At 43.7% G+C, this 21558-nt stretch overlaps 1 protein-coding gene across 1 annotated transcript in view; it reads left to right on the plus strand.

Moving 5' to 3' along the window:
* The window catches only part of dnajc11b (DnaJ (Hsp40) homolog, subfamily C, member 11b), a gene marked incomplete at both ends in the record, with an annotated part of 129906 nt that extends 116166 nt beyond the window's left edge, over positions 1–13740 (plus strand). Inside the window, 2 exon segments of the mRNA XM_084317109.1 lie at positions 5468–5597; positions 13715–13740. Coding sequence (XP_084173235.1) covers positions 5468–5597; positions 13715–13740 — 156 coding nt within the window.
* Between the last annotated feature and the right edge of the window lie 7818 nt (positions 13741–21558).

A 21558-nucleotide genomic window follows, 5' to 3' on the forward strand; every position in this document is an offset into this window, starting at 1 on the left:
TCGTAGGCAAATCAACACTGAATGTCCAATCTCTGGTTACGCAGGAAGCAAGTATACAACCTGGCTCTTAGGGAATTATCTATGGTACACTTAATGATATAGCGGGATATTCTGGCGGGGGTCCTCCCGGTTGTAAGCCGGTAGGGGGGGTAGGAGAGCCGTCGGTAGTAGACCGTCTGGTCAACGATATCTATGGAGACTTCAAGTACAGAAGACAGTGCAATAGACTCTTGATCCGCAGATGAATACACCTTGGTTCTCTTGTAGGCTGTAGCTCCACAATGAAGAAGAAGCTAGGCGACCTCAGTCTCTCTGAGCGCCGACTCAACTTGACTCCTCTCGGGGGTAAATCCAACACTCACAGGCGTCGGCGATTATCCGCTCCACAAATCACAGTACCAAAGCAAATATATATTCCAGCCGCATAGGGCTCAGCAGTCGTCGGGTAGGTAATCCAGTGTACATGTCCCTCGGTCCTCGCCTAGATCTCCTCGGATGAAAGCGCCATGTGGTCGGCCCAACCTGGATAAGACTCTAGATAACACGAGGAAGCGTTGGAGATGCTGGTCACTTTAGAACTCTAACCGCACGATGCACCATACACGATAGACTATTATTACTTAATAGAAATACGTCGCACTCGACGGTACAGTGCCAAACTCTGACAATTCAGTTATTAATTCGCACGAGGTCTCAATGCTATTCTAAGGCCAAACAGGCCATACTTCACCGCACGTCGTATCGTGGGTGAGGCTTCACGTTCTGTTACTAAGTTGGGAAGAAGGGTAAGGGACTTCTACATTTGCTTGCGCCATATTTATATGCACGGTGAACAAATAGTGCCACTCTCATTTCGGTAGCCGTATCCCTGAGCGGAGCCGGGGCTAGTACGGACATGTCTCGTCGGTACCTTTGAACTTGACGCCAGGGGCTGGTCCCCTGGCGCCTGGTCCTTTGTCCAATAAGAGAATGAACTATTATGGGCTATAGTAGGCTAAAGGGATATTCCGTGCATATGTACAAGGAATATACAAGGGATATCAAAACGACATACAAATACTATTCAATATATATCCATAAATAAATATATATATTCGGTTTAATCTGATCCTTCGTAACATGCGGTATGCATAAGGTAGTATATTAATTTAGCTGTGTCCTTTTATTTTCTACAGGGAATGTTGTAACCATCTACTCTCATGACTTTATTATCTAAAGTACAGACCCTCGCCTACACATGTACATGCCTGCATATAATCCATTTAGCATTTTTATATTATATATTACATTAGATTTAGATTATTAGATTATATATTGCATATTTAGAATTTAGCATTTTATTTATTTTTTATTTATTAGATTACATTTAGATTATTGGATTATTAGATTATATATTGCATATATTTAGCATTTCGTTTTATTAATTTTTTATTATATATTAGATTAGATTTATTGGATTATTAGATATATTTATTGTAGGGCAAATATAACTGAGAGTCTCGCGAGAGGTGCAGAAATGGGATCTGACGTCAGAAGAGACGATCCGGTCAGTGTTTCACCACACAGACTGGATTGTGTTCCGCGACACAGATAACATTAATGCCTACACGGAGACAGTGCTGGACTATGTTTGTACTAGGGTGAAAGAAACAATCCCCACTACCAAAATGAAAGTTTACCCAAATCAAAAACCCTGGGTAGACAAATCCGTCCGTGAAGCTCTGAGAGAGCGCACCAAAGCATACAATGACGGCCTAGTGGCAGGCAACATGAATGACCACAAGGTGGCGCGACACAACGTAAGGAGGACAGTGTCGGAGGCCAAACGGCGCTACAGGGATAAAATTGAACTCCAGTTTGAACAAGCTGACTCTAGAGCTATGTGGCAGGGGCTCAAAACGATGACAGACTACAAAGGCGCCTCCCTCAAACTGAACAGTGACATCTCCTTAGCAAACGACCTCAATACCTTCTATGCGAGGTTTGATGCTGGTAATAACAACACCAGCTCACAAGCCTCGGCAATGGGGGGGGGGGGTCGGCTGCTGATGGAGGCGCAGTGTTCAGGGTAACAGAGCATGAGGTGAGGCGGACCTTTAAAAAAGTGAATATCAGGAAGGCAGCAGGTCCGGACGGCATCCCCGGCCGCGTCCTAAAAGTCTGTGCCGACCAACTGGCCCCAGTATTCACTGACATATTTAACCTGTCCTTAGAACAGGCTGTCATCCCCACCTGCCTGAAGAAGTCCACTATTATCCCTGTACCCAAAAAATCCAAGCCTGCTTGCCTCAACGACTACCGCCCTGTAGCTCTCACCTCCATAGCCATGAAGTGCTTTGAGAAGCTAGTAAAGGGCTACATCTGCTCCTCCCTCCCCATCAACATGGACCCCCTGCAATTTGCATACCGCCCCAACAGGTCCACGGAGGACGCCATATCCCATGTGCTGCACACAGCAGCATCACACCTGGACAAGAGGCAGGGGAACTATGTGAGAATGCTATTCATCGACTACAGCTCGGCATTCAATACCATAGTCCCCTCCATACTCATAGCCAAGCTCAGGGACCTGGGCTTGGGCTATGACCTCTGCCAGTGGGTCTTGGACTTCCTGACTGGCAGACCCCAGGTGGTGAGAGCAGGCAACTGCACCTCCTCATCCATCACCCTCAACATAGGGGCCCCCCAGGGCTGTGTTCTGAGTCCCCTCCTCTACTCCCTGTACACACACGACTGTGTGGCTCAGCGGAGTAGCAATACAATCGTCAAATTTGCTGACGACACAGTGGTGGTGGGCCTGATCTCTGCCAACGACGAGAGGGCCTACCTGGAAGAGGTCAAGGTCCTGGCGGGATGGTGCCAGGAAAACAGCCTCTCCCTGAACGTCAGCAAAACAAAGGAGATGATTGTGGACTTCAGGAGGTCGGGGGTCAAGGACTACAGCCCCCTCAGCATCGACGGGGCACCGGTTGAGAGAGTCAACAGCTTCAAGTACCTCGGAGCCTACATATCCGAGGACTTGACATGGACCACACACATTAACAGTGTGGTGAAGAAGGCACGACAACGCCTCTACTTCCTCAGGCGCCTAAGGAAGTTCCAAGTCAGCCAGAAGATCCTTAAGAACTTCTACTCATGTACAATAGAGAGCATCTTGACCGGCAACATCACCTCCTGGTTTGGGAATAGCACTGCAAAAGACCGAAGCAGACTACAAAGAGTGACACGTTCAGCCGAACGCACAATTGGAGGGGGGCTCCCCACCCTCCAGAACATTTACTACAAGCGTTGCAAGGGCAAGGCTAAGAGAATCATTAAAGACTCCAGTCACCCGAACAACTGCCTCTTCGAACTGCTGCGGTCAGGCAAGCGATACAGGAGTCTCAAGGCGAGCACAGAAAGACTCAGAAGTAGCTTCTATCCCCAGGCCATCAGGCTGCTAAACGAACAATGAATGAACACTACACAACAACAACCACCAAACGCACATAGCACACACATCCACACGCACACACTCACTTTAAACAAACACACTGTAGCACCCACTCCACACACTTTATAGCACACACCCACTTTAAACAAACACACTGTAGCACCCACTCCCCACACTTTATATTTATGGATGAAGGATTGCACTACAACTCGTACACCTTACTGTAAATTGTACCTAAAATTGTACCTCATCCCATTTCTGCTTTGCACTAGATAGTACTGTACATTAGTACACTGCATAGTATTGTGTATTGTATATTATATGGTAACTCAGAACATTGTACATATGTCTATACCGAACACTGTGACCTCATTTTCTTCTTCTAAATTCATGCTATATTATGTTATTATGTTATTTGATACTATCTTGTCTAGCACAGTCTCTGGAGCGTAACAGTAAGAAGCATTTTGTATGAAAGTATTCTGTACTTCTGTATGACAACTATTAAAGAACTAGAACTTGAACTTGAACTTGAACATACATACCCTCATCTCACACCTTGTTGCCCATATGCGCATGTCCAGCATTAATTATATTGTTATATTGTTTACACTGCCTTTTTATTCTATTTTTATTTTTACTTCTTCACTGTACTATAAATCTGTGACCTGTAACATGTCTTCTTACTACCTGTACCTCCCATCCCCCCTCCCCCATGCTGCTATGATGCCTGCATTTCCCCAAGTGGATCAATAAAGGAATACCGTAATTCCTCTAATAGTAACCCCGGCTTGTATTTGTTTCAACTGTAGCGGGTACCAGGCTTGTATTAGGAGGAGGCATGTATAAGAGGGAGGCCTATATTTCAAATTTTCAAACGGATCATAATGAATAAATCAACATTTTGTGTCAGTTTGAACCCAGTAAAATGTACTGGGTTCATTTATTGAAACCAAGTACTGTATGAAATAGTAAACAGTGCAATTACAGGTGGTCACTGGTCATTTCAACGTTTTCAAAGTGAAATCAATAACTCGCTCAGTATGCAGCTCAGTATATTAGTAACCCGGCTTGTATTAGGAGGCCGGCTTATAATTGCTTAGCTCAAGAGCGCACCCGGCCATTAATAGAGACCCGGCTTGTATTTGAGACCCGGTTACTATTAGAGGAATTACGGTATCTTATCTTGTCTTTTTACATATCTGTAGATACTATATCTATATCTGTACATATCCCTTAGCTACTCTCACTAGTTATGCTGCTGGCCAGTATGACTTACTACCATAGTGTATTTATACCTGAATCATTGTATTAATATTAACATATTAATAGTTAAATGAGACGGTCTGGTCCACAGAGGAGACTGGGGCTGTTAAATTGGCTAAATCTGGTTTACAGACTTACTACCATAGTGTCCTTATACCTGTATCGCTGTACATATTAATACTACAACTCTGTACATACATGTGATTGGCACTATTACTCAGTACTAGTACTCATTTATATATTTCATATACAGTTTAATCACCTGTACATTGTATATTACTGTTGCATTTGCATTGTGGTTGGATGCCAAACTTATTTTAGTTGTACTTGTGCTGTATGATGACAATACATTATAATCTAATCTAATCTAATGTAATCATATATTGGATTATACAGGCTGTGTAAAAAGAGCAGGGAGAGGAAGGCATTCTTTCTGTGGGGTTGTTTGACTGCAGGCCATGTTCCATAGAAGAGCGCCGCTCTAGTGGCCCGTTTTGTAGCTGCATTTGTACTGAATTTCTTATGGGGGGGGGGGGGTTAGATAATCATCAGCCTGATCCCGATAGTGGGCACCATGATGTGATGATGCAGGTGTGCTAACTCTGGTTTCTTCTCTCTCTCTCTCTCTCTCTCTCTCTCTCCCTCTCTCTCTCTCTCTCTCTCTCTCTCTCTCTCTCTCTCTCTCTCTCTCTCTCTCTCTCTCTCTCTCTCTCTCTCTCTCTCTCCCTCTCTCCCCCTCCCCCCTCTCCCCCCTCCCTCCCTCCCCAGGCGGGGTTACCAGGCTTCTATGACCCCTGTGTGGGGGAGGAGAAGAGTCTGAAGTTACTGTACCAGTTCCGGGGCGTGATGCACCAGGTCCTCTCCGCAGACGCAGAGGCCCTGCGGATACCCAAGCAATGTTAGTATCAGTGGTGGGGGGAAATATCCATACAGTATAGTATCGCGATACTTTGCGTGGTGATACTGTATCGATACAAGGACACCAAGTATCGATATTTTATTATTATTATAATTCATTTTATAAGGAAGTTGCATTGTTCATTTCAATACCTGTAATAGTACAGTAGTCCACACACACGCACACGTGTGCATTCAATTAAGTTGGAATATGACTGTAATACAAACAGTTCAGTTTGTCAGGTACATGCAACACACATTACAGTGTTGACATCTGTCTGCTTGAGAAAATCCCATTTGCTGCAATAAAAATGATTGAAGTGAGATGAACAGACTGAACTTTATTTTATTAGATAAAACATGTTGACAAAGTTTGACTTTGCAGTTGAAATCGCAATTGAAATACATCGCAATATATCGCAATATTAATATCGCAATACTCAGCATATCGCAATATATTTTGAATCGCAATACTATCGTATCGTGATAATATCCTATCGTGAGGCCCCGCCCCTAGTTAGTATACATCCAGCGTACCCCGAATATAGAGACCAGGCTAAAACGAGGTATTGGTATCGGAACATTTCCGATAGAGAGGTCTAAACACTGTAGTGTAGAGGTCTAAACACTGTAGTGTAGAGGTCTAAACACTGTAGTGTAGAGGTCTAAACACTGTAGTGTAGAGGTCTAAGCACTGGGTAGTGTAGAGGTCTAAGCACTGGGTAGTGTAGAGGTCTAAACACTGTAGTGTAGAGGTCTAAACACTGTAGTGTAGAGGTCTAAACACTAGTGTAGAGGTCTAAACACTAGTGTAGAGGTCTAAACACTAGTGTAGAGGTCTAAACACTGTAGTGTAGAGGTCTAAACACTACTGTAGAGGTCTAAACACTGTAGTGTAGAGGTCTAAACACTGGGTAGTGTAGAGGTCTAAACACTAGTGTAGAGGTCTAAACACTGGGTAGTGTAGAGGTCTAAACACTGGGTAGTGTAGAGGTCTAAACACTGGGTAGTGTAGAGGTCTAAACACTGTAGTGTAGAGGTCTAAACACTGTAGTGTAGAGGTCTAAACACTGTAGTGTAGAGGTCTAAACACTGTAGTGTAGAGGTCTAAACACTGTAGTGTAGAGGTCTAAACACTGTAGTGTAGAGGTCTAAACACTGGGTAGTGTAGAGGTCTAAACACTGTAGTGTAGAGGTCTAAACACTGTAGTGTAGAGGTCTAAACACTGTAGTGTAGAGGTCTAAACACTGTAGTGTAGAGGTCTAAACACTACTGTAGAGGTCTAAACACTGGGTAGTGTAGAGGTCTAAACACTGTAGTGTAGAGGTCTAAACACTGTAGTGTAGAGGTCTAAACACTAGTGTAGAGGTCTAAACACTAGTGTAGAGGTCTAAACACTGTAGTGTAGAGGTCTAAACACTGTAGTGTAGAGGTCTAAACACTGTAGTGTAGAGGTCTAATCACTGGGTAGTGTAGAGGTCTAAACACTGTAGTGTAGAGGTCTAAACACTGGGTAGTGTAGAGGTCTAAACACTGTAGTGTAGAGGTCTAAACACTACTGTAGAGGTCTAAACACTGGGTAGTGTAGAGGTCTAAACACTGTAGTGTAGAGGTCTAAACACTGTAGTGTAGAGGTCTAAACACTGGGTAGTGTAGAGGTCTAAACACTGGGTAGTGTAGAGGTCTAAACACTAGTGTAGAGGTCTAAACACTGGGTAGTGTAGAGGTCTAAACACTGGGTAGTGTAGAGGTCTAAACACTGGGTAGTGTAGAGGTCTAAGCACTGGGTAGTGTAGAGGTCTAAACACTGGGTAGTGTAGAGGTCTAAACACTGGGTAGTGTAGAGGTCTAAACACTAGTGTAGAGGTCTAAACACTGTAGTGTAGAGGTCTAAACACTGGGTAGTGTAGAGGTCTAAACACTGGGTAGTGTAGAGGTCTAAACACTGTAGTGTAGAGGTCTAAACACTAGGTAGTGTAGAGGTCTAAACACTGGGTAGTGTAGAGGTCTAAACACTGTAGTGTAGAGGTCTAAACACTGTAGTGTAGAGGTCTAAGCACTGTAGTGTAGAGGTCTAAGCACTGGGTAGTGTAGAGGTCTAAACACTAGTGTAGAGGTCTAAACACTGTAGTGTAGAGGTCTAAACACTGTAGTGTAGAGGTCTAAGCACTGGGTAGTGTAGAGGTCTAAACACTGGGTAGTGTAGAGGTCTAAACACTGAGTAGTGTAGAGGTCTAAACACTAGTGTAGAGGTCTAAACACTGTAGTGTAGAGGTCTAAACACTGTAGTGTAGAGGTCTAAACACTGTAGTGTAGAGGTCTAAGCACTGGGTAGTGTAGAGGTCTAAACACTGGGTAGTGTAGAGGTCTAAACACTGGGTAGTGTAGAGGTCTAAACACTAGTGTAGAGGTCTAAACACTGGGTAGTGTAGAGGTCTAAACACTAGGTAGTGTAGAGGTCTAAACACTAGGTAGTGTAGAGGTCTAAACACTGGGTAGTGTAGAGGTCTAAACACTGAGTAGTGTAGAGGTCTAAACACTAGTGTAGAGGTCTAAACACTGGGTAGAGGTCTAAACACTGTAGTGTAGAGGTCTAAACACTGGGTAGTGTAGAGGTCTAAACACTGGGTAGTGTAGAGGTCTAAACACTGTAGTGTAGAGGTCTAAACACTGGGTAGTGTAGAGGTCTAAGCACTGGGTAGTGTAGAGGTCTAAACACTGGGTAGTGTAGAGGTCTAAACACTACTGTAGAGGTCTAAACACTGTAGTGTAGAGGTCTAAACACTACTGTAGAGGTCTAAACACTGGGTAGTGTAGAGGTCTAAACACTGTAGTGTAGAGGTCTAAACACTACTGTAGAGGTCTAAACACTGGGTAGTGTAGAGGTCTAAACACTGTAGTGTAGAGGTCTAAACACTGTAGTGTAGAGGTCTAAACACTGGGTAGTGTAGAGGTCTAAACACTGTAGTGTAGAGGTCTAAACACTGTAGTGTAGAGGTCTAAACACTGGGTAGTGTAGAGGTCTAAACACTGGGTAGTGTAGAGGTCTAAACACTGAGTAGTGTAGAGGTCTAAACACTAGTGTAGAGGTCTAAACACTGGGTAGTGTAGAGGTCTAAACACTGAGTAGTGTAGAGGTCTAAACACTAGTGTAGAGGTCTAAACACTGGGTAGTGTAGAGGTCTAAACACTGTAGTGTAGAGGTCTAAACACTGGGTAGTGTAGAGGTCTAAACACTAGTGTAGAGGTCTAAACACTGTAGTGTAGAGGTCTAAACACTGGGTAGTGTAGAGGTCTAAACACTGGGTAGTGTAGAGGTCTAAACACTGGGTAGTGTAGAGGTCTAAACACTGGGTAGTGTAGAGGTCTAAGCACTGGGTAGTGTAGAGGTCTAAACACTGGGTAGTGTAGAGGTCTAAACACTGGGTAGTGTAGAGGTCTAAACACTGGGTAGTGTAGAGGTCTAAACACTGGGTAGTGTAGAGGTCTAAACACTGGGTAGTGTAGAGGTCTAAGCACTGGGTAGTGTAGAGGTCTAAACACTGGGTAGTGTAGAGGTCTAAGCACTGGGTAGTGTAGAGGTCTAAACACTGGGTAGTGTAGAGGTCTAAACACTGTAGTGTAGAGGTCTAAACACTGGGTAGTGTAGAGGTCTAAACACTGTAGTGTAGAGGTCTAAACACTGTAGTGTAGAGGTCTAAACACTGGGTAGTGTAGAGGTCTAAACACTGGGTAGTGTAGAGGTCTAAACACTGTAGTGTAGAGGTCTAAACACTGTAGTGTAGAGGTCTAAACACTGTAGTGTAGAGGTCTAAACACTGTAGTGTAGAGGTCTAAACACTGGGTAGTGTAGAGGTCTAAACACTGGGTAGTGTAGAGGTCTAAACACTGTAGTGTAGAGGTCTAAACACTGTAGTGTAGAGGTCTAAACACTAGTGTAGAGGTCTAAGCACTGGGTAGTGTAGAGGTCTAAACACTGTAGTGTAGAGGTCTAAACACTGTAGTGTAGAGGTCTAAACACTGGGTAGTGTAGAGGTCTAAACACTGGGTAGTGTAGAGGTCTAAACACTGGGTAGTGTAGAGGTCTAAACACTGGGTAGTGTAGAGGTCTAAACACTGGGTAGTGTAGAGGTCTAAGCACTGGGTAGTGTAGAGGTCTAAACACTGGGTAGTGTAGAGGTCTAAACACTAGTGTAGAGGTCTAAACACTGGGTAGTGTAGAGGTCTAAACACTGGGTAGTGTAGAGGTCTAAACACTAGTGTAGAGGTCTAAACACTGTAGTGTAGAGGTCTAAACACTAGTGTAGAGGTCTAAACACTGTAGTGTAGAGGTCTAAACACTGGGTAGTGTAGAGGTCTAAACACTGGGTAGTGTAGAGGTCTAAACACTGGGTAGTGTAGAGGTCTAAACACTGGGTAGTGTAGAGGTCTAAACACTACTGTAGAGGTCTAAACACTGGGTAGTGTAGAGGTCTAAACACTGGGTAGTGTAGAGGTCTAAACACTGTAGTGTAGAGGTCTAAACACTACTGTAGAGGTCTAAACACTGGGTAGTGTAGAGGTCTAAACACTGTAGTGTAGAGGTCTAAACACTGTAGTGTAGAGGTCTAAACACTGGGTAGTGTAGAGGTCTAAACACTGGGTAGTGTAGAGGTCTAAACACTAGTGTAGAGGTCTAAACACTGGGTAGTGTAGAGGTCTAAACACTGGGTAGTGTAGAGGTCTAAACACTGGGTAGTGTAGAGGTCTAAACACTGGGTAGTGTAGAGGTCTAAACACTGTAGTGTAGAGGTCTAAACACTGGGTAGTGTAGAGGTCTAAACACTGTAGTGTAGAGGTCTAAACACTGTAGTGTAGAGGTCTAAACACTGTAGTGTAGAGGTCTAAACACTGGGTAGTGTAGAGGTCTAAACACTGGGTAGTGTAGAGGTCTAAACACTGTAGTGTAGAGGTCTAAACACTGGGTAGTGTAGAGGTCTAAACACTGGGTAGTGTAGAGGTCTAAACACTGGGTAGTGTAGAGGTCTAAACACTGGGTAGTGTAGAGGTCTAAACACTGTAGTGTAGAGGTCTAAACACTGTAGTGTAGAGGTCTAAACACTGGGTAGTGTAGAGGTCTAAGCACTGTAGTGTAGAGGTCTAAACACTGTAGTGTAGAGGTCTAAACACTAGGTAGTGTAGAGGTCTAAACACTGGGTAGTGTAGAGGTCTAAGCACTGTAGTGTAGAGGTCTAAACACTAGGTAGTGTAGAGGTCTAAACACTGGGTAGTGTAGAGGTCTAAACACTGTAGTGTAGAGGTCTAAACACTGTAGTGTAGAGGTCTAAACACTGGGTAGTGTAGAGGTCTAAGCACTGTAGTGTAGAGGTCTAAACACTGGGTAGTGTAGAGGTCTAAACACTGTAGTGTAGAGGTCTAAACACTGGGTAGTGTAGAGGTCTAAACACTGTAGTGTAGAGGTCTAAACACTGTAGTGTAGAGGTCTAAACACTAGTGTAGAGGTCTAAACACTGTAGTGTAGAGGTCTAAACACTGGGTAGTGTAGAGGTCTAAACACTGGGTAGTGTAGAGGTCTAAACACTGGGTAGTGTAGAGGTCTAAACACTAGGTAGTGTAGAGGTCTAAACACTGGGTAGTGTAGAGGTCTAAACACTGTAGTGTAGAGGTCTAAACACTGTAGTGTAGAGGTCTAAGCACTGTAGTGTAGAGGTCTAAACACTGGGTAGTGTAGAGGTCTAAACACTGTAGTGTAGAGGTCTAAACACTGTAGTGTAGAGGTCTAAACACTGGGTAGTGTAGAGGTCTAAGCACTGTAGTGTAGAGGTCTAAACACTGGGTAGTGTAGAGGTCTAAACACTGTAGTGTAGAGGTCTAAACACTGGGTAGTGTAGAGGTCTAAACACTGTAGTGTAGAGGTCTAAACACTGTAGTGTAGAGGTCTAAACACTAGTGTAGAGGTCTAAACACTGTAGTGTAGAGGTCTAAACACTGGGTAGTGTAGAGGTCTAAACACTGGGTAGTGTAGAGGTCTAAACACTGGGTAGTGTAGAGGTCTAAACACTAGGTAGTGTAGAGGTCTAAACACTGGGTAGTGTAGAGGTCTAAACACTGTAGTGTAGAGGTCTAAACACTGTAGTGTAGAGGTCTAAGCACTGTAGTGTAGAGGTCTAAACACTAGGTAGTGTAGAGGTCTAAACACTGTAGTGTAGAGGTCTAAACACTGTAGTGTAGATGTCTAAACACTGTAGTGTAGAGGTCTAAGCACTGTAGTGTAGAGGTCTAAGCACTGGGTAGTGTAGAGGTCTAAACACTGGGTAGTGTAGAGGTCTAAACACTGGGTAGTGTAGAGGTCTAAACACTAGTGTAGAGGTCTAAACACTGTAGTGTAGAGGTCTAAACACTGTACTGTAGAGGTCTAAACACTGGGTAGTGTAGAGGTCTAAACACTAGTGTAGAGGTCTAAACACTGGGTAGTGTAGAGGTCTAAACACTAGTGTAGAGGTCTAAACACTAGTGTAGAGGTCTAAACACTGGGTAGTGTAGAGGTCTAAACACTGGGTAGTGTAGAGGTCTAAACACTGTAGTGTAGAGGTCTAAACACTGGGTAGTGTAGAGGTCTAAACACTACTGTAGAGGTCTAAACACTGGGTAGTGTAGAGGTCTAAACACTGTAGTGTAGAGGTCTAAACACTGTAGTGTAGAGGTCTAAACACTGTAGTGTAGAGGTCTAAACACTGTAGTGTAGAGGTATAAACACTGGGTAGTGTAGAGGTCTAAACACTGGGTAGTGTAGAGGTCTAAACACTAGTGTAGAGGTCTAAACACTGTAGTGTAGAGGTCTAAACACTGTAGTGTAGAGGTCTAAACACTGGGTAGTGTAGAGGTCTAAACACTGGGTAGTGTAGAGGTCTAAACACTGGGTAGTGTAGAGGTCTAAACACTGGGTAGTGTAGAGGTCTAAACACTGGGTAGTGTAGAGGTCTAAACACTGTAGAGTAGAGGTCTAAACACTGTAGAGTAGAGGTCTAAACACTGTAGTGTAGAGGTCTAAACACTGTAGTGTAGAGGTCTAAACACTGTAGAGTAGAGGTCTAAACACTGTAGAGTAGAGGTCTAAACACTGTAGTGTAGAGGTCTAAACACTGTAGTGTAGAGGTCTAAACACTGTAGAGTAGAGGTCTAAACACTGTAGTGTAGAGGTCTAAACACTGTAGTGTAGAGGTCTAAACACTGTAGTGTAGAGGTCTAAACACTGTAGAGTAGAGGTCTAAACACTGTAGTGTAGAGGTCTAAACACTGTAGTGTAGAGGTATAAACACTGGGTAGTGTAGAGGTCTAAACACTGTAGTGTAGAGGTCTAAACACTGTAGTGTAGAGGTCTAAACACTGTAGTGTAGAGGTCTAAACACTGGGTAGTGTAGAGGTCTAAACACTGTAGTGTAGAGGTCTAAACACTGTAGTGTAGAGGTCTAAACACTGGGTAGTGTAGAGGTCTAAACACTGGGTAGTGTAGAGGTCTAAACACTGGGTAGTGTAGAGGTCTAAACACTGGGTAGTGTAGAGGTCTAAACACTGGGTAGTGTAGAGGTCTAAACACTGTAGTGTAGAGGTCTAAACACTGGGTAGTGTAGAGGTCTAAACACTGAGTAGTGTAGAGGTCTAAACACTGTAGTGTAGAGGTCTAAACACTAGGTAGTGTAGAGGTCTAAACACTGTAGTGTAGAGGTCTAAACACTGTAGTGTAGAGGTCTAAACACTGTAGTGTAGAGGTCTAAACACTGGGTAGCAATTCCCAGCAATGGTACGTCTGGTCAGGGTGGGAAGGCAGTGGGGTCTGAGTCCCGGTCGGTCAGGGCTCCTGTTCAGCAGGGAGGGGCTCGGGGGAGACTGGGGGCCCTGCTAGCAGGCGGGGGCTGTTTCTATTGAAGCGGGTGAAACATAGCTAAGGCCGGCTACATATGGGCCCAATACTTAAAGTGAAGTACTCTGAGTCGGTATCGGCAATGGAGGAAGTGGTATCGGTGCGTCTCCCCGGTCAAGACAAACTCCTACCTGATCAAAAAAGGTTGTTTTTAAGACTCATCTTGAAGGTGTGTTGTCGTCTTCTTCTCTTGCAGCTCACAGAATTGACGCCGAGTCCTAGGAGACCCCTGCTGCCGAGTCATCGGGGGACAAGTGAAGACGTGGACGAGACAAAACAGACAGACTGCATCCAGAAGGACATGGGAATGGAGGGAGAAGGATGGATGAGAATGAAGGCCTCTCCTCTCCCCTCTTCTCCTCTCCCCTCCTCTCCTCTTCCCTCTTCTCCTCTCCTCTCGCCTCTTCTCCTCTCCTATATTCTCTCTCTCTGCTCCCCTCCTCTCCCCCTCTATTCTCCCCTCCCCTCTTCTCCTTCTCCTCTCCCCTCCTCTCTTCTCCCCTCCTCTCCTCTCCTCTCCCTCTCCTCTCCCCTCTTCTCCTCTCTTCTCCCCTCCCCTCCCCTTCTCTCCTCTATTCTCTCTCTGCTCTCCTCCTCTCCCCCTCTATTCTCCCCTCCCCTCTTCTCCCTCTCCCCTCCTCTCCCCCTCTTCTCCTCGCCTCTATTCTCTCTCTGCTCTCCCCCTCTATTCTCCCTCTCCCCTCCCCTCCTCTCCCCTCCTTTCCCCCTCTTCTCCTCTCCTCTATTCTCTCTCTCTGCTCTCCTCCTCTCCCCCTCTATTCTCCCCTCCCCTCTTCTCCCTCTCCCCTCCCCTCCTCTTCTCCTCTCCTCTATTCTCTCTCTGCTCTCCCCCTCTATTCTCCCCTCCCCTCCTCTCCTCTCCTCTCCTCTCCTCTCCTCTCCTCTCCTCTCCTCTCCTCTCCTCTCCTCTCCTCTCCTCTCCTCTCCTCTCCTCTCCTCCCCTCTCCTCTCCTCCCTCTCCCCTCCCCTCCCCTCTTCTCCTTCTTCTCCCTCTCCCCTCCCCTCCTCTTCTCTCCCCTCCTCTTTCGTTGTACTAATGAATCCGTACAAGAGTTCCTCTGGTTCTGCTCCCGCTCCTCCCAGGTGAAACCAGGAGGTCCGGGGGTTCCCCTGGGCTCTGCAGTCCGGTGCTACAGGCAGGTCGCCCCCCACGTCTGCCCGAGAGCAGCTTCTCTACACACTACAAAAAGACTCATGACTCATTATCCCACGTGGTGGCGATCGATGCCCACCGACGGTGAACTAAACCATGTATAGATAAATTAAGAGATGTTTATTGTAATTCACAATAATAATGAAGTGTTCTCTCCAGTGTAAAACGGATGAGCTTTGCTCCTGGTCTCAACAGCCAGAGAGGTGAAGTCTCTATTCTCTAAACATATCGGTTGTTTTTCCGATAGTTAGCGGTTCTAGTGTTAAGAGCTCTGACGCCACCTGGTGGTGACGTTGGGATTAACGCTACAACTATTATGCATGATACAACATGTCTCTCAGACCTGCACCTCGCCCGCCCGTCGGCATGACAACCTGGAAGGATTGAAAGATGCCTATACTGTATATCTTTTTTTAATTATTATTATTATTATTGTTGTTATTATTTAATTGTTTCATTTATGTCAATCTTGTTATGCCTTGAAGTGAAATGACTGCTGCTTGTGTGTCTGCCAGAGAGCAGACTGGTACCAGAAACAGTCTCATCTCAAAACATAAATAAAGTACTAATCCACCACAGGAAGAAAAGGCACATAATGTACGTTATGTTATAAGTAATATATATATTTACATTTGTATCTGAGGAAGTAAAAAAATATATATATATATTATTGTGATCGTGGGTGAGTGCTCACCACTAGACTAAGACACCCACCCTGATACAAACACAGCTCTCACCACTAGACTAAGACACCCACCCTGATACAAACACAGCTCTCACCACTACTAGACTAAGACACCCACCCACCCACTCTGATACAAATACAGCTCTCACCACTAGACTAAGACACCCACCCTGATACAAACACAGCTCTCACCACTAGACTAAGACACCCACCCTGATACAAACACAGCTCTCACCACTAGACTAAGACATCCACCCTGATACAAACACAGCTCTCACCACTACTAGACTAAGACACCCACCCTGATACAAACACAGCTCTCACCACTAGACTAAGACACCCACCCTGATACAAACACAGCTCTCACCACTACTAGACTAAGACACCCACCCTGATACAAACACAGCTCTCACCACTAGACTAAGACACCCACCCTGATACAAACACAGCTCTCACCACTAGACTAAGACACCCACCCTGATACAAACACAGCTCTCACCACTAGACTAAGACACCCACCCTGATACAAACACAGCTCTCACCACTAGACTAAGACACCCACCCTGATACAAACACAGCTCTCACCACTAGACTAAGACACCCACCCTGAATATATGTACTTATTTGTAAAAATACGTCAATATATTACTTATGGCTATAACACAACGTACAATATGTACCCACTTCCTGTGTTGATAAGTACTTTATTTACATATTCTAAGCGAGATGGGACGTTCTGTGGGACATGTTGGCTTTTATAGCAAACTAAGTGACTCTAGTCAGTGGAACTAACGTGAGCTACTGGGACCAGTTGACTGGTTATGACGCAAACATATACACATATACTGTACATACACATATATATACACACATACATTTGTTGCAAGTTATTCATGGCATTTGTTTATTTGGTAGAATGTAGGTTGAGTCGGTAGCTGCTGTGTGCCATGTTACCTCTCCGTCATCATGTCAGTCCCTGTGTTTCATTATTTATAATGTTGTGAACTTGAACTAACTTGCATTATGCCACATGGGACTTCTTGTGCTACAGTTACCGATAGCTTGACCGCTTCAGTCAGTCAGCTGCTGGTCTGAGGTCAGTCTCATCTCAGCTAGAGGTACTTTCAGAGCTGCACAAGGACAACATACCTGGCTGGTCTGAGGTCAGTCTCATCTCTGCTAGTGGTACTTTTGCACAAGGACAACATGCCTGGCTGCAACACGGTCTCGTCAAAAAAAATAGATAAAGTAATAAAGTACTCATCTCGACCACAGGAAAGAAAGTACATAATGTGCGTTATGTTATACGTAATATATTTATTACATATCGTATCGGCGAAAGTTAAAAAATAAAAATGTTTAAACGGTGCGTAAATATATTACGTATGGCTATAACATATCTGTGGTTGATACTTTATTTAGGTATTTTAGGCGAGATTGGGCTGCTTTCATGCAATGCACTTTTTGTCGAGGCAGAGTCCGGTGCTGTAGGATAGTGTTTGGGGATTTCATTGGCTATTTTGCTGTAGGTATTATTTCCTGTTCCCCCCGTAGCTAGCGGTCTGTAACAGAGTGGTGTTGAACCCCAGATTAAAGCACCAGGCGGCTTCTATAGAACTCAAACAGGAGCTGCAACCTGCCCTTCGATTAGCCCCGATTCTGACCCCTCTCTCTTAATGCAGTGATCCCAGACTGCCGTCAGATTAGGTGCTCACAGCACAGCAGACGCCCTGAACCATGATCCTGTTTGTGGGATGTGTCTGTTCCCGTTTACCCCCTCAGTGTGCTTTAAAGTGTTCCGACACCGTGGTGTCGACCCTGATCTGCCGCCACCCTGAGGCCAGTTTTAGATGGACTGTAAGACGGACTACTTCTAGTTTTAGATGGACTGTAAGACGGACTTCTTCTAGTTTTAGATGGACTGTAAGACGGACTTCTTCTAGTTTTAGATGGACTGTAAGACGGACTACTTCTAGTTTTAGATGGACTGTAAGACGGACTACTTCTAGTTTTAGATGGACTGTGAGACGGACTACTTCTAGTTTTAGATGGACTGTAAGACGGACTTCTTCTAGTTTTAGATGGACTGTAAGACGGACTACTTCTAGTTTTAGATGGACTGTAAGACGGACTTCTCCAGTTTTAGATGGACTGTAAGACGGACTACTCCAGTTTTAGATGGACTGTAAGACGGACTACTCCAGTTTTAGATGGACTGTAAGACGGACTACTCCAGTTTTAGATGGACTGTAAGACGGACTTCTCCAGTTTTAGATGGACTGTAAGACGGACTACTTGTCCAGTTTTAGATGGACTGTAAGACGGACTACTTCTAGTTTTAGATGGACTGTAAGACGGACTACTTCTAGTTTTAGATGGACTGTAAGACGGACTACTTCTAGTTTTAGATGGACTGTAAGACGGACTACTTCTAGTTTTAGATGGACTGTAAGACTGACTACTTCAGTTTTAGATGGACTGTAGACGTACCTGCCCCGTGATCCAGACTGACCCGACTGTGTAAGCGATGTTTGAGGAACCAATGTTCTCTGCACTCTCTACTCTCTCGTCCTGTAACGATATTGTGAAGATGAGCCAACCCAGTAAAATAAAGATGAGCCAATAGGACAGATGTTGTCTCTGATTGAATAGTCCTCTCTTTAAAATAAATGTGTTTGTTGATGTCTGTGTGTTCAATTGATAATGTCCCAGGATTTCTTTAAAAGCTATAAAGATGACTTGGGACTGAAGGAATCGGGAAATGTTCTCATTGCTTCAAAAGAGAACTAGATCCTACCAGGAGCCAACATTATCATTTGGCCAAAGTGGAAACAAGATTATAAATCCCCATGACATTCCCCAGACCCTTTTGGACAGATGTTTCCAAAACTTTTCATGGCCTGGAGCACAATTTCTCCAATGTCATGTAGGAACCCTGCATATAAACGCCAGGGTATCCGAGGGGAATATCCGAGGGATATTAAAAAGTCTTACATTCATAATTATCAATTTAAGGCCTTAAAAGGTATTAAAAAAGTATTAAATTGAACTTGCACATGTATTACATTTGGGGGGGCTGTCGGGAGATGAAATATTAAATATATGAAATGTTTTTGTATTCAAGCAGTTGTTTTTCTTTTGCGTTGCTACCGAGAACTTGGTGTGTCTGGCGAGAGCTTGTGTGGAACGAGAATTTTAATTGGCGCACAAGTGCAGCCGCCAGTTCAGTGTCGCTGTGTTTTAGTTCTTTGCTAGTATGGTTGTAAAATTGGTATAAAATGTTGCTCTAAGTGGTATTGAAAAGTCTTAAAATGTAACTTGTTGAAACCTGCAGATACCATGTAGGAAAACCAGGAGCGAGAGGCGCGGGGTTAAAATGGTCGTAACTCTTTATTTACAATACTTTACAATAGAGTTTCACAGAAACAGTTTGCACCACACAGTACAGACACCGCGTTCTCAAGGGGATGGAAACGGGACCAACCCGGGATCAGAATCAAGCACCTCTTCCAGCCTCCAGGCAGCAAGAAGCAGCACCACTGGAACCTCTGGCAGTCTTACGTTCTCAATTATAGAAACAAAACAAACACAGTGGGTCGTTCTCACAGACGTGGGTAAAAACCTACTCTCTGATCAAGGATGTCCCTCGATAGAAATCAAGTTGACTATAGGACTTCATCCATGGCTTTGAAGTTGGCCCGTCGAGTGTTAAGTCGTTCCCCCAGTTAAACCATCCGATTCGGCCTTGTGAACTCCGTGCCGTACGAGCATCCAATGGGGTCTGATATCCCAGACTCACGTTTAGATATGATTTATGGCTTTTGTCTCAACAGAAACAACAGGTAGGCTACAGACAGGCTAGACAGGTAGGCTACAGACAGACTGGACATGGCTTAAAACAAGCAAAACAAGATTTTTATCAAAACAGTGTTTAGAAAGGATAACGTGACCTGAAACTGGACAATTGTGCCTCGTCTCCACTAGCCAGGGTTGAGCCGTGGCCTCCATAGAACTATACCTGGTCTGAACTGGTCCATAGAACTATACCTGGTCTGAACTGGTCCATAGAACTATACAAAGTATGAACTGGTTCTTCCCAAAGTACCTCCATCCTTCAACTCACAGCACTAAGAAACCAAAAGGCCTCTGGGTAAACATATATTACACACAGCACTGAACATATATACACACAGCACTGAACATACTAGGACTGAGCTGGAACGTTCGGACCATCGTTATGTTGGCATTCGATTCTTAATTAATGGGTTCGAACCAACGCTTTAATTTTTTTTTATTTACGTTAACATTATTTTATTTATTTTTTACACAAAAAATATCAGAATGTGATATATATCAGAATATCACAGTACTATGTTTACAATAATTCGAAAGTCACGCGCGAACACGGGTCACAACAACAGTTTACTCTAGTCGATGATGAGGAGGGGTCACCGTCATATCAGGAAATTAATCAATCAGCGTTGAGTGACTCACACTCAACCATCTTTTATTTCATTACACGTTTCAGAAGGGACGTTTACTTTGGATTAAACCAAGTGTATGCAGTGACACGGATGCTTTCCCAGCGGAACACAAGTTACTTAACGTTACACAGGTAAGTTATGTTATGCATGTTAATTAAGCTATGCAGAGCGCAGCACTTTAGCTTGCCAACGTTAAGATAGTAGGAGCCGTCGGCCAACAAAGATGTTGTTTCAACAAATGGATTCACAAAGTGGATTATCATCCAAACGTTAATGAAGCCTCCCGTGACAAGTACGTAGGGCTGGGCGATTAATCGATCTTATCGATAAATTCGAAGTAATGATTTAGGACGATTTTCAACAAAAAAATCAAAAAAATTAAAGATGTTGTCACCTTTTATTTTACAAAAAGTGATGTTTGGTGAAAGTTAGATTTGCTATTTATTTATCCCAATAGGGAAATTCATTCTTGTTTGATGATCAAGAGGCACCTTTTATTTGTTTTAAGTGAAGTTTGGTGAAAAAGCAAGTTATTGCACTATTAATCGCAATAGGGACATTCATCTTTGTTTGATCAAGAGTAACCTTATATATATGTATATATTATTATTTATTTTTTAAGTGAAGATTGGTGAAAGTTAGGTTTGCACTTCAATCCCAATAGGGAAATTAATCTTGGTTTGATAATTTTTTTGTGTCAAATAAAAACAAAGGTTATTTGAATGATTTCCTTGGCGTTTATAGTTTTCAAGAGAAAGAATATATCGATTAAAATCATAAATCGGATTAAAAAAATAATCTTGAGATTTTATTTTTAGGCCATATCCCCCAGCCCTACCAGTACGTAGTCAGTACTCTTAATAATAACCGCAGCAATATGCGCTACGTTATATGCGTAAATGTGCGCTAAGACTCGACAGTACTGAACCAGAACAAGTATTTAGGGGGAAAAAATGTTGCATGATTTAAAACGATGGTTCGAACGTTCCGTTAAAAAAACCCTGGTGAATGTTCGAATCCCAAAAACAGGCTTGGGGACAGCTCTAATACACACACACAGCACTGTGAACATATATACACACACAGCACTGTGAACATATATACACACACAGCACTGAACATATATACACACACAGCACTGTGAACATATATACACACACAGCACTGTGAACATATATACACACACAGCACTGAACATATATACACACACAGCACTGTGAACATATATACACACACAGCACTGTGAACATATATACACACACAGCACTGTGAACATATATACACACACAGCACTGTGAACATATATACACACACAGCACTGTGAACATATATACACACACAGCACTGTGAACATATATACACACACAGCACTGTGAACATATATACACACAGCACTGTGAACATATATACACACACAGCACTGTGAACATATATACACACACAGCACTGTGAACATATATACACACACAGCACTGTGAACATATATACACACACAGCACTGAACATATATACACACACAGCACTGTGGACATATATACACACACACAGCACTGTGAACATATATACACACACAGCACTGTGAACATATATACACACACAGCACTGAACATATATACACACACAGCACTGTGAACATATATACACACACAGCACTGTGAACATATATACACACACAGCACTGTGAACATATATACACA

The sequence above is a fragment of the Notolepis coatsorum genome (genome assembly GCF_963971535.1).
Source record: "Notolepis coatsorum genome assembly, chromosome: 6".
Lineage (NCBI taxonomy): Eukaryota > Metazoa > Chordata > Actinopteri > Aulopiformes > Paralepididae > Notolepis > Notolepis coatsorum.